Here is a 16,158-nt window from a genome sequence, read left to right as displayed (position 1 = left end):
GTATGAGAAATTGGACCACCACTCACGCTAACACTCATACTTAGGGGCAAATTAGTGTTCAACCAGGCTAGCATCCATGTTTTTGGGATGTTGCATGAATATCATCTTTCAGTGTCAGGCATTTCTTGTCACGACATCGATTGTTTCTGTCTAAAAATACTATCGTTTTTTCCTAGGTTCAGGTCAGCATTTGTGATGGTCTTATGTATTTTAGGTGGGCAACACAGGGCGACTTCAGTACAATGCATCCACTTCCCTCGGTCAAAGTCAAACTTTTCATGGAAAACACGGCTGTTCTGGCATTAGAAGACAAAGAGCTGGGCCGGGTGAGTCTATTTGGATTTTTTTTTCTCTTTTCAAGGGATTGTACAATAACTGTAGCAATCTTATGTGTCACCTTCAGGTGGTCCTAAACCCTACCACCAACGGGCCCAAACAACACGAGTTCCACCGCATGTCGGTTCCCAAACACAGCCAGGATACGGAACTGAAGATCAAACTGGCTGTGCGAATGGACAAACCTCCCAACATGAAACACAGTGGGTGAGTTGGTAATATACTTACATAAAGTACTTTCTATCCTCAGATAGTCACACCAATCCAAATAGCACTCCAATTCATTGTTGTGTGATTCTTTGCTTTAAGACTGTCTCCTTTTTTTCCCCAAAAAGAAACTAACAATAACAACTTTAAGAAATGCAACTTGGTTGCAAATTACTTTGTGAATACCTCTGACCTGAAAACGAATTGAAATGTTGCAGGTTTAAATTAATTCACTGATTAAATTTCAAAGCAGAGTAGACATTTTTGTTCATCCTTTTTGAAAGTCAGTCACAGGATTTTTTGAAGTTTCCCCTGAAATGCTTAAAAACACCAAACCAATATGAAAGTCAGACAGCAAAAACCTTAATGATCACACAGTCTTTAAATTGTGATTTTGTGTGTTTGTTTTTCATTCATTTATTTGGGTTCCGATTATCCTCACAAGGGTAGCAGGGGGAGGGTGCTGTAGTCTACTCAGCCACCCTTAATGGGTTTCCAACCAATTGCAGGTCCCCCCCGAGATGGACAATCATTAACACTCACATTCGTAGCTTTTACAGTGTGCAAGTATTCCTTTATGTGAATTTTGAATAATATATATTGAGTGGTTAGTGCTTCAGCCTTAACAAATGACCTGACAACAGAAGACTAATAAACAAAATGAATATCAAGACAATAGTTCTCACATTAAAAGAAGATTTAGGGATTATTTTTTTTGTCTTTTAATGACTAACTTTTTCCCCCTAATTCTAATTTTATCTTATAATTGTACTAATTGTAGACATCTTGAGGCTTTAAACTGGAATAGATTTAAAAGCATGAGCTAAATAAATTATTGAATATAACTAGATACATAGATACATTTCATAGTCCTATTTTAAATCTTATTAATACTTGTGCAATGACAATTTTTAAAAGAAAATCATTCAATTCATACATGGTCGTCTAGCGTTTTTACCACTAGATAGCAGCAAAGGATCACTGTGTTTGTCTTGGGCTTGATGCTAAAGAGAGCTGTGCATATGTGCGTTTTTGAGTCCCTGCGTAGCTGCCTACCTACTTCGACTTTCTATGTTGTCATGACGACACCACATAACATCAATGTTTCTAGGTTCTCTTCCTGGATGCAATTAGTGCTCTTGCATTGACTTCGTTTTAATTGCATGGTTTTTTTAAAAATTATAATTACAATTGTCTGGAGATATTTTGAGATGTGTTTGCCACAGGTGGTGGTAAATGTATGAGGATGATGTCTTTCTCCCCAATTTGTTTTTAAGATGATGTTCACCTCCTGCCTGGTAGCTGTTTGTTTTTTAGCTTTTTGTCCAAGTAAAATTATGTATATATTTATAGAAACATTTAAAAATTGAATCATTTTAGTCAGTTATTGCTACATTGGAATAAATACATTTTCAGATCCCCAAATTGACCTTTTCAAAAAGATTTTTTTTAACGGTGTTTAAAATGGGGGTACTTTTGACAACTATTGAGATAACTTAAGCAGATCGCAATGTTTATTTTGAATATAAATGCAATCATATGAGAGGCTGCACCGTAGTCGAGTGGTTAGCACGGCCACCGCACAGTTCTGAAATTAAGGGTACAACCTCCGGGTGTTGGTTTTCTTCAGGTACTGTGGTTTCCTCCCACATCTCTAAAACAGTGCGCGTTAATGACTGTCTGCTTGTGAGGGATGGAAAATGATTGAATGAATGTACATATATGAGCAACAAAATCTTTTTATTTAGAAAAAATATATTGTGATTTCACAATGTATGTGAAATTTCCAGTAGAAAATCTCACTGTAAAGTAGTTTCATTGAAGGATTTTTAAAATTCTTAATTGATCAATCCCCGTTTTAAATTTGAAAAAAGGAATGCTTTATATGTTCAAAATCGGCTGTCGCTGGTTTGCGGTTAAACGATTTTCTTGGAGTGGCTGAAGAGCTGACACGTGTTGACCCGGTTTACGCTGTGGCCTTGACTGCCACGAGTCTTTTTACTTCTTTTTTTCCCCCCCTACCATTTGATTGATTTTCTCTCTCGCTTGGAGTCATACTGACAGTTTTGGCTTTCCCAGCAACTACTTTTACATGCCTAGATTTTTTTATCACAACATATTTTTGCATGTAATACAGAGGAAATTGAGGCCCTTCTTTAAAAAAAAAGGTTTTTAATTTAGGCATGATAGTAAACATTTTGTAAAAACATTTCATTTTTAACCGAAAAAAATAAGGTAACCGATTTTCTGATTAAATTAAAGAGTATAAAATAGATTCAACATCATGTTTGGTCACTTAATACTTGAAGTGACGATGAAGATGTAAAGTCCACTAATATATTATAGTTTGTCTTTTATTATTTTTTTAGTATAGCAAACATACATTTCAAAAATCAATACCCTTGCTATTTGTGGATAGATCATGATGAAATTTGATAGTTTCTGTATATTGTAGGCGTGTATATGTATTTATTCGCCAGAAACTAATTTCTAATGTTTATTTGTCAAAGGTTGAATTAATAGCATTAATTTATAGTAGAAGAGGGAGCCGTGCAGTTCTGTCAATTTTCAATTTGTTTGAAATTGATTGACACTTAGCAACAGTTTAAGTCCAAGTGATTTGTATCCTTAGATATTTATACGCACTGGGACAGCGCGTGTGGAAACGCTGGAAAAGAAGATACTTTGTTCTTGTACAGGTAAGAACATCTTCAACTAATCTGCAGCTAATGCTGAGATGCCACAGTTGTCATCACCTAACTTTGTTGGCATTTTGAGCCCAATATTTAGATGCAACAATGTTTTTGTGCCGGAAGGTCAGCCAGTACACGTTTGCCATGTGCAGCTACAGAGAGAAGAAGGCCGAACCTCAAGAGCTGATGCAGTTGGAAGGCTATACGGTGGACTACTGCATCCCGCAGCCAGGTAAAGGCTCTAAAATCAATTTGCAGTTGATTAGTTAAGGTACACTACTGTGAAAATTCAAGTGTTTGGAAAAATTCAATTCAAACAAGCTTTGTGTAAACTATTTATGCATCGATGATTATTTTAATAACCAAACTTTTTCAAGATACAATGAACGAGGCAAGGCCCGAGCTTAAATAGCGAAAATCCATGTAGAAAAGACACCCATTATGTATATAATAGGTGAATTTGCAAGTTCTGAACCTTGTATAAATGTGTTCATCCACTGTCACAAGTCTTGGAGCTGTAAATGTCATACCATATTAGTGGGACTTGGCATGCTTGATTTGGGCAACATTCCTACGTTTGCTGTAACTTGTACATGCAGATCTGAAATGTGTTTCTTCTTACTTAAGTATACTTTTTTTTTACATTTATACTACCATGCAGGCTTACAGGGTGGTCAGGTGTTCTTCAATGCATTGCGTGAAGGTGACCAGGTGGTGTTTGCCTGTGATGATGAACAGGACCGAGTCCTTTGGGTCCAGGCCATGTACCGGGCCACTGGGCAGTCATACAAACCCACACCTGGCCCTAATAGCAAGAACGCCAACAACTGCAGGTCCACCAAAAACCAGCCTACTTCACCAATCAGTAAGTAAAGATTCTTGTGTGATTTGTCAATTATCATGAATAACTAACTGTTAAACAGGATCTTACTCTGGAAAATTCCAATCAGTATTTCCTTGTGAGCTATACAACGAATTTAAAAGTCAAAATACATACATGTAAACGAGTGCCCTATTTTTTTTTTGTAATTTCACCACTTTTAAAGTGGAAAAAAATAATATTTAAAAAAAAATTCTTATGCTGTTGCTAATCAATGAGAGAATGCGTTCCAGAAGAATCCACTGCCAAAAAAAATGAAGATTAAAGCAGTTCTAGATGTAATATCTCAGTTCTGTCATCAGCGGTTTCCATATTTTAGCTCACAGGTTAGCAAAGAGCCAGATACACTCAACAAAAGAGCCACATGTGGCTCCCGAGCCATAGGTTCCCTACCCTTATTCTATGGTGAAATTTGTTTTTTCTTAATTGAGTTTGTTTGGCAGTGCATTGATTTACAACATTTTTTTATCTCCTGTCTTCCGCTTGCGAGTGAGTTCCAGTGTGAATTTTGACATTTTTAGGAGCATTTTTGATTTGGATACGTCATATAAAATACTGCGATGTACTGTAGCCGTACATATTGAAACCACGATATGGTGAAGGGTGATTGTATGTGTGCATGTTTGGTAGAGACAGAAGCAACAGGAGATCAAGGTTTACTAATCTGTGCTAGTGTTGATGTGCATAAGGACGTTTAACGTTTTGTGTTTGTCAGTAAAGCTAATGAATCACGGTGCATATTTGACCCACATGACCTGTCTTGTTTTTTTTTAAGCTGTTTTCCACTTTTCGGCTGTCATCTTGCAATCATCATGGCAACAAAAACTATTTCACTTGAACAGCTTTATACTATAGTCTTTTTGTTTTCTTTTTGTTCAGCTTGCAAATGAATTAATGATTAAATACCTTGGTGATGTTGAACTCTGGCCTTTTTCGAGGTTTGGAGTGTTGTAAAAGGAACTTTTTAATTCAGAGTAGTTAATTGTGACATGAGTGTGAAAAGCTTTATTTCACGAAGCCAATTTGTAGAACCTGTGAAACTATTCAGATATTAACTATCGTACAAATTACAATTTTTGCTTCTTGGCGAGTTATAGAACTTTGCTTGGAACAACTTGACATGTATTGGGGATTTCTGAATGAGACATGACTTATGTCTATCTTTGACATGTCCACCAAATTTAATGATGCCAGGAAACATTTGATCCGAGCTGAATTCTTACAATAGCGAGAAAAAAGTGTATATGGAAAAATCAAAGCTACAAAATGCATAACAGCTTTTAATTTCGAATTTCTTCTTGTCCGCTTATATAAATTCTTTAACTTCTCAACCAAATTTTCCATGAAATATAAGCTCCTTCTTCATTCATCTTTCTTGTCACTTATCCTCACAAGGCTTGTGAGGGTGCTGGAGCCTATCCCAGCTAACTATAGGCATTAGGCAGGTACATCCTGAAATGGTTGCCAGCCACTGTACACGACAAGGAAAACCTCCATTCATGCACGCATACATAGCTATAGACAATTTGGAGTGGTTAATCAGCCTACCACTCATGGACGCACCAGTATACTGCATTTCTTAATTAGGTTTGATGAATGTAAGTCTTGATGATATTACTGAAGCAGTATAATGCAGTTATGCTCCAACAAAATATCTTCAAAGTAGCATAACACCATCAAGAGGCTGGGATCTGATTCAAATCAAAATTTTGATTGTCCAATTAGCCTACCATGCATGTCTTTGGAATGTGGGAGGAAACTGGAGTACCCGGAAAAAACCCATGCAAACTCCACCCAACTGGACCAACCTGGAGTTGAACCCAGTTCCCCCACTGTGAGGCCGGACAAATTTAAACGTCTTTTTCCAATATTTATCATGTAAAAATGGTTAACTTTCATCATCAAGCTAATATTAGAATTGGGTTTGTCATTTTTTTTTCAAAAATACCAATCCAATAGTCCTTTTTTGTTGTCTCCTAGCTCAGGTCAAAGTTTCGGCTGTTCGTTTAAAGACATCTTGTCATTTGTTTCGGCCGCGACATTCACCAGCTGCGTCTTCGCGTCTCAAACTTTTTTCTGCAAAATTCAAATTTGTCGCTCGGAGAACGACATCCAACACGGGCTGGTGACCTGTCTGTCCTCATCTTTGTCTCAGTCTCGCCGGATACCACGCTCCGTCGGTCCATTCGGTTCTCATCTCTCACGCCGCCGCACCTAAAAGTGAAAGGTCGTGCATCGATAAGCTGCCATCAGCCTCCGCCGCTGCCTGTCACATGGATGTGACCGTTGCCGTGAAGACCGGCGCACGGCACACATGGGATGGAAATGAAGAGACGGCGCGCTAAACTGAACTATTACACCTTAACACGTCCCCTTTTGTTAAAGCTGTAATATTTGACATGGGACTAGTATGGCCTGAAAATAAAATTATATATATATATATATATATATATATATATATATATATATATATATATATATATATATATATATATGTATATGTATATGTATATGTATATGTATATGTATATGTATATGTATATGTATATGTATATGTATATGTATATGTATATGTATATGTATATGTATATGTATATGTATATGTATATGTATATGTATATGTATATGTATATGTATATGTATATGTATATGTATATATATATATATATATATATATATATATATATATATATATATATATATATATATATATATATATATATATATATATATATATATATATATATATATATATATATATATATATATATATATATATATATATATATATATATATATAATTGTATATATATATTATCTTTCAATGGGCACATTTCAAATAAGTACATAAATAAATGCACAGATAAAAGGATACCTTAGTGATTAAATTTAAAAACAAAAACAGGAACTAGAAACAGATTTTCTATTAGCTAACTGGTCGTCTATGTAACTGTCAACTTTGTGTGTCATGCATATAACTGAAATGCATGTTTGTCTCATCTGGCCAGACTAAGTAGAAGTGGCAATTGTTATATTGCAGTCATCCAAGGGACGTTTCTATCTCGTCATCGTCGTAATGAAAAATGCTCGACAACAAAATATTGTTATCGTCGTTTTTAACGAAAAACCGGTACAACTTACGAAGTTTATACTTACTGTAGGAAACACCTTTCCAGCAGGACATATACCCATTTTTACCTCTATCTTACCTATCAGCGAATAATAAAGGCAAATGACCTCGTAACCTTTTTTAACAAATTTAGTACACAGCATGAAAATCTAAGAAGTGTAAAAGAAGACCTTTTTTTAACAAAATTGTGGACCTATATTCCTCTCTTCCCCGTTCACTGCCCTGATCTTGTTTGCGGTAATAATAAGCCGTCAGCCGCTAATCAATACCTTAATAAGACTTTGACCTTGTCATAGCCTGGAGTTGCGCCCGTCCCACTTTAATTGTTCTTGGGCGCCTCAAAACGTCTCCGACATAGTGAGGGCGGAAAGCCGCAGACAATGTGGACCAAAAGGCGCCATCTGGGCCACAAATGCCCTCCACCACCCCCGCTCTATCTATCCCCATCATGCACACACACGCTGTATGATAGCTGAAAGTTGAAGTTGACAGGCTGCAGCAGCATCAATCAATACCAGGCCTCCTCGCTCGGGCTCCCCCCGCTTTGTTTGTCATTGTCACCGATCCATAATTCTTTGTCTCTTACGTCTTTTCACGGTTCCTTCAAATCGTCAACACTACACAATCCCGACGATGTAAAGTGACCTACATCGGAATTGGATAAGTAGTCCATCTTATCGGGCAATGATGAAAAAGTTGATTGTGGGAAATGGGAATTTTGATAGATTTTTCATTCCACTAAAGACAAAACCAAAGAGAATGCTTATTGTACGTGAGCGTTTAATTGAAATTTAATTTTCAGCAAACTGTGCAGTTTAAATAAAAAGTAAAAATAGAAATCTAAATGTACATTTTCATATCTTGCGATATACTGTGTGTGTGTGTGTGTGTGTGTGTGTGTGTGTGTGTGTGTGTGTGTGTGTACTATACATTTGGAATGGGGAAAATTATTAGTCTTTTCAAAGTTTTGATCTTCAAATTTCTAGTTTTTGTGCGTTTCTTGCATATAAAAAGATGCAAATGCATTCTTAAAAAAATAGTTTCATTATATATATTATTATATACATATTTATATTATTACATGTAAGGTGTAAAGACATCAACTGGGCACTGTTTAGCAAATATTGCTTATTTTTAAGTAGGGTAAATACAAAGAAAATCAAATTCAAGTTTATTGAGCCATTTTTCAAAGAAACGAAAGATTCAATTCAGTCTCTCATTGAGTAATTTCCATTTCATGTATACAATCATATTTAGGAAAAAAATGTATTAAAATATACAATTCAAAACTACTTTTACACTAATTAGATTATGTTCAGGGCTAATAAAATGGCTATCTGAGGCAGTCCATGCAAAGTGACCTACATCGGAATTGGACGTGAGTCAACCCCCCTATTGACCCCTCCCCTCGCCATAGGGCACAACGAAAGAAAAAAAAAAAGCTCATCTCGATGAGTAGCTGATTGTGAAAATTTCACTTTTGCTGTCTTTTTCTTCTGCGTGGGACAAAAGCCACAAAGACGCCAAATGTGTTAGGGAGGGAGGAGGTCCCCACAAATGACTGGCGGGGGCTTCTTCATCGTCGTCTTGCAGACAAATACAAAACAAAAAAGTGGCAGTGTCGCAAATGAAAATCCAGCCGCGGGCGCGGCGCTTTCCACGCTTGCTCGTCGCTTTCGTGTCTTTGCGTCTTTTGTGCAACCACGTGTGCTACTCGCCCGCTTCCCATGGCAATAATGCAGAGAATTGAGTGTTAGGCTTTTGATTGGGCGCGGCCATTAATGGAGAAGCCTGCGAGGACTGCAAATGAACTTTCAACTATAAGAGATGGCCTGGACTTGACCAGCATCATCTTTGCCGTTTGGCTTTTTTGTAATCGTCTTGCCGCCGGCTACGCTTATGCTCATGTCGATGCTCCACTTTTTCACTCAAATTTGTCTGCCTTTCGTAAAGCTCAACTTGGCTTTGTTGTTGCTCAATTTCTAAATATTGCCAGTAATAAGCAAATAAACAACAAATTATATTTATTTCAAACTCTTTGTGGTAGAAGAATTACGCTGAGTTACAATGAACATTCAAGATGTATTTTATGTTAGTCTACAACACCTCCTCTATCCTATTCTGTATAGCAGGCAATTTTAGTTTGGAGATTTTAGTTCCATTTCAGTGATTAGCCTTGACATTTTTGATCAACCAAAAACAGTAAAAATGCAGTCTGACTTGAGTTTGTCAGAAAATGAACAGTCACCTTAAAAAATTAGGTTTGGTCTTCTTTTTTTTTTTATAGAATAGAAAATATTTGATATCTTTCATCTACTTTTTTGTTATTATAGTTTTAAATTACCCTCTTGTTTTTTTCCACAAAATAATACTTATGTACAATTGTTATAAATAAGATTTTAAAAATGTCATGTTATTCTGAATATCTTATCCTATAGAAATTATATTTTTAATGTATTTAATTTTTATTTTAAAGCTTTTCATTTAACTTAACAAGAAACAAGAAAACAAGGAAACACCTATAGGATGGGGAATACAGAATCTTAACGAAAGCTACTACTACTACTACTCCCACTACTACTACTACTACTCCCACTACTACTACTCCCACTACTACTACTACTACTACTCCCACTACTACTACTTCCACTACTACTCCCACTACTACTACTTCCACTACTCCAACTACTACTCCCACTACTACTACTCCCACTACTACTACTACCACTCCCACTACTACTACTTCCACTACGACAACTACTACTCCCACTACTACTACTCCCACTACTACTACTACCACTACTACAACTACTACTCCCACTACTACTACTACTCCCACTACTACTACTACTACTACAACTACTACTCCCACTACTACTACTCCCACTACTACAACTACTACTCCCACTACTACTACTACTACTACTACTTCTGCTACAACAACTACTACTACTACCACTACTACTACTACCACTACTACAACTACCACTACTACAACTACTACTAATACTACACTTTTGGCTTCCATTTATCTTATTTTAGCATTTTTCATGTGATGTTATTTAATCGAGGTTCTATTTTTTTAATTTGATGCAAAAGATATTAAATGCCCGCATAGAAAGTAATTTCATCTTCCTCCCAGTCACCCCTTAGTGACCGTTTTACGCTTCTACTGTTTTCCCTGGCGCGGTGGTCATGTTGGCGACTTCACCGTGGATCCGTCGAGGTGACAAACGCTTGGCTGCCTTGGCACTGCCATCTTCCTATGTTTACACGAGCTCAGAGGGAAGCGCTAAATGTTGCCAGCGGCTGTTTTTTCTCACTTCCTCACTCATACTGATATAATACCATACATATGTAAACAAATGAAAAATAATGCAATGTGTTCCTGTGCTATTTGATCTCAATATCTTTGTCCATAACTGCAAACTGCCTAAAGGTCGGGATTACAAGCCTTATTTACCTAAGAACTATTTTATCGATTCGATAAAAAGACATCACAATGTTGATATTTTCTCGCTGAAGATACACAGAAATGGAGAATGCACCTAAATTGTTGGGTGTAATCTGCTTTTCTGACTGTTGCACTTGTCATTACTCATATTTTCATTAATAATCATATCAAGTAAGTTGTCAGGCCACGCGTTGGAGCAGTGGTTCTTCTGCCTGACTTTGGTGTGGCCAGTCTGGGCTCAATTTCTCCCCTGAGAATGATGATGATATAGCGTCTCATTTTATCTCTGTCCTAAATTACTCGTCTTCTTTTTTTAAAGAAAAGTATTCAGGTTAGTAAATATCAAATGTTTAACAAATGGTTCATTTAAAAAAGAAATAACAATAACATCTTCAATATAAAACATACTTATGCTCTTTTTAAATCTAATACGGGAGTGTGTGAAGTATTACCTTACACTTTAGTTGTTTTATTGTCACCATTATTTGTTTTATTTGTTCATGCTTGTATGGACACCCATTGGTGTTAATAGTCAGTATTTTGTAGGACATTGGCTTTACAGGCACTTCTAGAATTATGAGGAAATAAAAGCTTTTGTTGTGGTTTATTTGGTCATATCAGGTCTTGATCCGTCTGAGCGCCAGGGCGTCGAGGAGCTGGTGGCAGTGTCTCCAAGCCATTTTGACCATGCACGCCTCTTCAGCATTTTGCAGAAGCAGACACTACAGCACCGTATGAACGACTCTTTCTCCTGCCTGGTATGTGCAAAAATTAGTCTCACACTTCATAAATAATATAAAAGAAGATTTTAAGACTCAAGTGTCAAATATTAACAGGTCATGGACCTTCACAAATTGGTTAGCAGTTGGGCAAGAGTAAGTTTTTCAACAGTTTGTGTGTTTTTTTTTTAAAGCCACTCAGTTTGAATCAGATCATTTAGTTTTGCTACATAGAACTTAAACTCAGCTATAGCATTTATGAAGGACAGGTCTTTTTGTTTTTACATAAAAGAGAAAAGAGCGAGAAAGAGAGCGTAAGGAAAGTCAAAGTCAATATTAACGGTATTTTGTAATGTGAAGTGACACAATGCTCACATCGCTTCAACATATTTCTTGAATATATTTTGGAGAAATGCTTCGTAACTTATTTTTCTTCATCAATGAATCTCAAAGACACCATTTTACCATGAGGTTTCACAGGTCGAGGTCTCGCACATGTGTGATTCTTCTTCATAATGAGTCACACAACCATAGACGGTGTATATTAAAACCCTCAGTGAATTAACTATTACAGATACGACTCTAATCATTATAATCCCTTAATTTTAGTTTGCTAGAATCCTTGAAAATTATTATATATATATATATATATATATATATATATATATATATATATATATATATATATATATATATATATATATATATATATATATATATATATATATATATATATATATATATATATATATATATATTTTTTTTTTATTTTTTATTTATTTATTTTTTTTTTCCCTGTGATGGTCTCACTCAAAATTATACATGCAGATAAACAGCCTCTTAGGAATTATACAATTGTTATGTGTGATTACCAAACCTTATTTTTAAAGGTTGACATCCCAAGCCACACCCTTAGAAGACAAATTCAATGAAAAGAACATTTTTGTTTAAGTAATCCAAGTTAGGAGAAGATTAACCATTTACATGAATTCATATGCATTTAATGGAGAAAAATATATGCTGCATTATTGAACTTGATTAGGGATCTTGGTCTGTTGGTACAGCACTTAATAAGCTCTAATGTGGTAATTTTTCCCCAAATAAAACATCTAATATGACAAAATGGGCAGCTTTGAAGGTGCCAAGCATGCTTAAATTGCCCGGAGGGATCCTAGGGAGAGTTGGGGCTTTCGTGGAGGGGGTTTTATCATCTTCTTGTTCTTCTTACTGCTCCGCGGGGGGTGTTTGTTCTAATCAATACTTTCCTTGTAAGAACATGAGCCTCATACACAACTGGGGGTACCCTCTCAATGGAGAGGGGACTGGGTGGGCGTGGGCATTAGGGCCTTTTGGGGCTTTTTGTGTGAAACCAAACAATTACCTAATCCAACAGAAAATCAAAAGCCCCCCTCCCTGATACTCTTTTACTCAGTTCACACCTCTTTACACACTCACTATTTCACTTGTCAGTCACACAGCCAACACGACAAATAAACGTTCAAATCACATTCCACGCATTTAAAAGGTAAGTAAACACAAAGCGCTGTATTTTCTTGGTCAGAGTTAGACACTTTTAGATAAATACATTTGTGCCTGCAGTTGTTCTCTGGACAACAACAACCTAAAAACAAATGTTTGCCCTATAAAAAGCACAATTGTTGAAACGTAATAATGTTGTAATAGGCCTATTAATTCATTAAATTCAAAGGGTTTTGATGTTAAGAGAGAAAATTAGGTCATTTTACAAGATTGAACTCAATTGTAAAAACATCATATTACATTATATATGTAGTCAAAAACTGGAAAAATATATTTGTGTAATGTTGGGACTGTGTAGGGTAGGGGGCAATCCTATATATGACAGGAAATAAAATTCCATTATTATTAGTATTATGATGGTAAAAAAAAAAAAAAAAACAACAACATTAACCAAGATTTATAATAGAAAAAACATAAAAATCCACACTAAAAACGAAGAAATCTGTAAATGAACAATAGTCATATTTTTACATCAAAACTCATTAGAACAATGTCTTCAGTTTTGTTTAGCTGACAGGAATAAAGTCAAATTTAATTGGAACTAGAATTTATGCATTCCATTATGACAAAGTACTACCTCAACATTAATTATTTTATTTCAAATGTATTTAAATATCCAGGTTTCATGTAAAAAGATGGAATGCAATTCATATGTACAGGAACCATATTTTAAGAAAATACACTTTTTTCTTAATTCATTATTTTAACAATGTTAAACTATAGGAAATGCACAAATTTTGCGAATCTTTCAAAATGTGAAAGGGCTTGGCATTCAGCTTTTTAGCAAAAAAAATATGAAAACTGTAAATATTCCATCTAAATAGATATCTTTAACATAAAAAATAAACAATTTTATCTATCATCTTGAACCTGCTGTTTATCTTTATAGTAAATTCTTAGAGGAGTGGATTTAGGAAAGGAAAAATCAAATGTTTTTTTCTAAAAAGAAAAAGTGCACGGAATTGAACTGCTCCTGCTGCTACTAGGGCACATCAGACTTTGGCAGCGTGTCGGCGTGCAGGCCTTTTCGTGTCCTTCCGTCCTCACGGTTCTCTTTTGACCCGGCGCTTCACTTTCCTTCTCGCTTATTGGCGCGCGCGTCTGCTCAGATTACGGCAGTGCGACAAGATGTTCCTCTGCCACAAACAGATGGCGCACTCGCCGCTCGACACCCGCCGCTCACAATTAGCTGCGAAGCAGACGCACTGCCTGCCAATCTTTCCGATGTCCCTTCCCGGGAATGCCGCGACCCCATCATAGTGGAGGGGGGAAAAAAAAGAAAAAGAAAAGAAAAACAAATGAGGTAGCAGCAGGAGGCGGACTGGGTAGCGCAGATCCCGCAACTTATCACAGGGAGTTGACCTCCACAGTGACATCACCATGGCCAACCGCAAGCTGACACGGTTGTTCGATGCCGATGGTGGACAAACTTTGCTTCTCGTGGGGCACATATGGGTTAAGAAAAAAACTAAACGGGAAGCAGTCCACCTTTTTAACAGATATGAACAAGAACACATTTTAATTCTTTTCTTAATTCATATAAAGTACCTTTCCCATTTTTTTGCAAATGTTCTGAAAATATTGCAAAGTCTAAAAACTTAACTAATATGCAATAAGCAAAGTGTAGTCATTAAATTATATAAAAAATGCATCAACTATTTTATTGGAACTAATTTATTTCTTTACAACACTACAAAAGTTGCTCAATGTATTTGATTTTTCTTTTTAAAAATTTCATTGACATTTTAAAAAAAATAATCTAATTATAACAATGACCATAAAAGATCACTCAACGTTCTTAACTTTAAACAAGTGGGCAAGCACCACCATTTCAAATGATTTTTTAATTTGTGTACTCGCAAACTGGTCTGAATATCAACTCTTAAATGATGCCTCACTGCCAGATGTGGGCAATTGTGTTGCGATAATATTGTCTAAAAGCTTATAAATCAAAGTAGAGCAACCTTCGAGGGTTCTGCATGCCTCTTAAAAACATTTTTAAATAAATTGCACTGAATTTTTGGACGCTAAAGATCTTTTAAAGTGAAATAGTTAAAGCCACACATGCATAGTACACTTAAGAATGTACAATTTCTGTTATGCTATGTTAGTATTTTTTAATTGCTGTTTTTTTTTTTTTTTTTTTGCATTTGCAAATATGCTTTAAATTTTAAGGGGTTGGTTTTCGGAGGGACTGCTAAGGAGTACTGACAGGTAAATGCATTATAAAGAGGAAGTTCTATTGGCTATAAGAGTAACATGAGTTACAAGCATACTCATGGAACCAATTCAACTGTCAATTCACTGTCCAAACTGAAAAAAATAGCCAATTTGTACATAAAACATCTTCTGGACCTTGGCTACTAGGCGCCAGCAGCGTTTCTCTAATTGGCAAGCGATGGGCAGAAAGTGCCAAACGTGTGCTCGCATCCAAGGCAAACATTAAGGCGTCGACTTTGTCGGCGACGGGGCATTAATGCACACACTTGGCGGGGCATTATTGGACAGCGGCGGGGGGAGGGACTCATTCGCACTCTTGTCATCAAGTCAAGGTAGGGACTCCTGTGGATTGGAAGATTGTCAATGGGTAAATATTTTCAAACATGCCGAGGAAAAAAAGGAATGAGCTTTCTGTGGTGACTGCTCACTGTTATTTGAAACTTTCCACATTTTACCAGTGAACAAACAGCCAAACCTTGGAGTCTATTTATTTATTGTAAAAGTGGCATTTCAAGGATGTTTGAATCTTAGTTTTTTTTAATGTAGTAACTTTGTTGACCAACCTCCTAACAGAAAATTGTTGTATCTTATTTAAATAATATTGAATCCATTTTAATATATTTCAAGCTTCTCAAAATAGCAGCAGAAATAATAATTAAATACTACATTGTTTTTTGAGCCTTCTAATTATTCAGTAAACTAAAAGAAATGAGGAAAAATATAACAGATTATTAAGATGCAGTAAAAGTATTTTTTACAGTGTATAGAAGATAGTGGTTGGTGGTGCCATTAATAAAGGCAATTATTATTATTTATTTATTTTTAATTAATGGGGCAAAAGTGCTCAAAGTGGCAGCGTCTGGATATATTATTATTACAATCTATCATGTAAGTGTTATTTAGTTCCCAAAATATCATCACATAAAATCTGATGATCTTTGAAATTATTGTTCCATCACAAATTTAAATCAATACATAAG

At 35.8% G+C, this 16,158-nt stretch overlaps 1 protein-coding gene across 1 annotated transcript in view; it reads left to right on the top strand.

Moving 5' to 3' along the window:
• The window catches only part of LOC144215674 (calcium-dependent secretion activator 2-like), a 71,414-nt gene that overhangs the window by 19,185 nt on the left and 36,071 nt on the right, over positions 1–16,158 (top strand). Inside the window, exons 7-12 of the mRNA XM_077744754.1 lie at positions 215–326; positions 404–543; positions 3,176–3,242; positions 3,360–3,468; positions 3,898–4,101; positions 11,322–11,458. Coding sequence (XP_077600880.1) covers positions 215–326; positions 404–543; positions 3,176–3,242; positions 3,360–3,468; positions 3,898–4,101; positions 11,322–11,458 — 769 coding nt within the window. The remainder of the gene's footprint in view (positions 1–214; positions 327–403; positions 544–3,175; positions 3,243–3,359; positions 3,469–3,897; positions 4,102–11,321; positions 11,459–16,158) is intronic.

Source organism: Stigmatopora nigra, chromosome 22, assembly GCF_051989575.1.
Source record: "Stigmatopora nigra isolate UIUO_SnigA chromosome 22, RoL_Snig_1.1, whole genome shotgun sequence".
Classification (NCBI taxonomy): Eukaryota; Metazoa; Chordata; class Actinopteri; order Syngnathiformes; family Syngnathidae; genus Stigmatopora; species Stigmatopora nigra.
The sequence above is the reverse complement of the archived record's forward strand: the minus strand, read 5'-3'. Positions and strand labels throughout refer to the sequence as shown.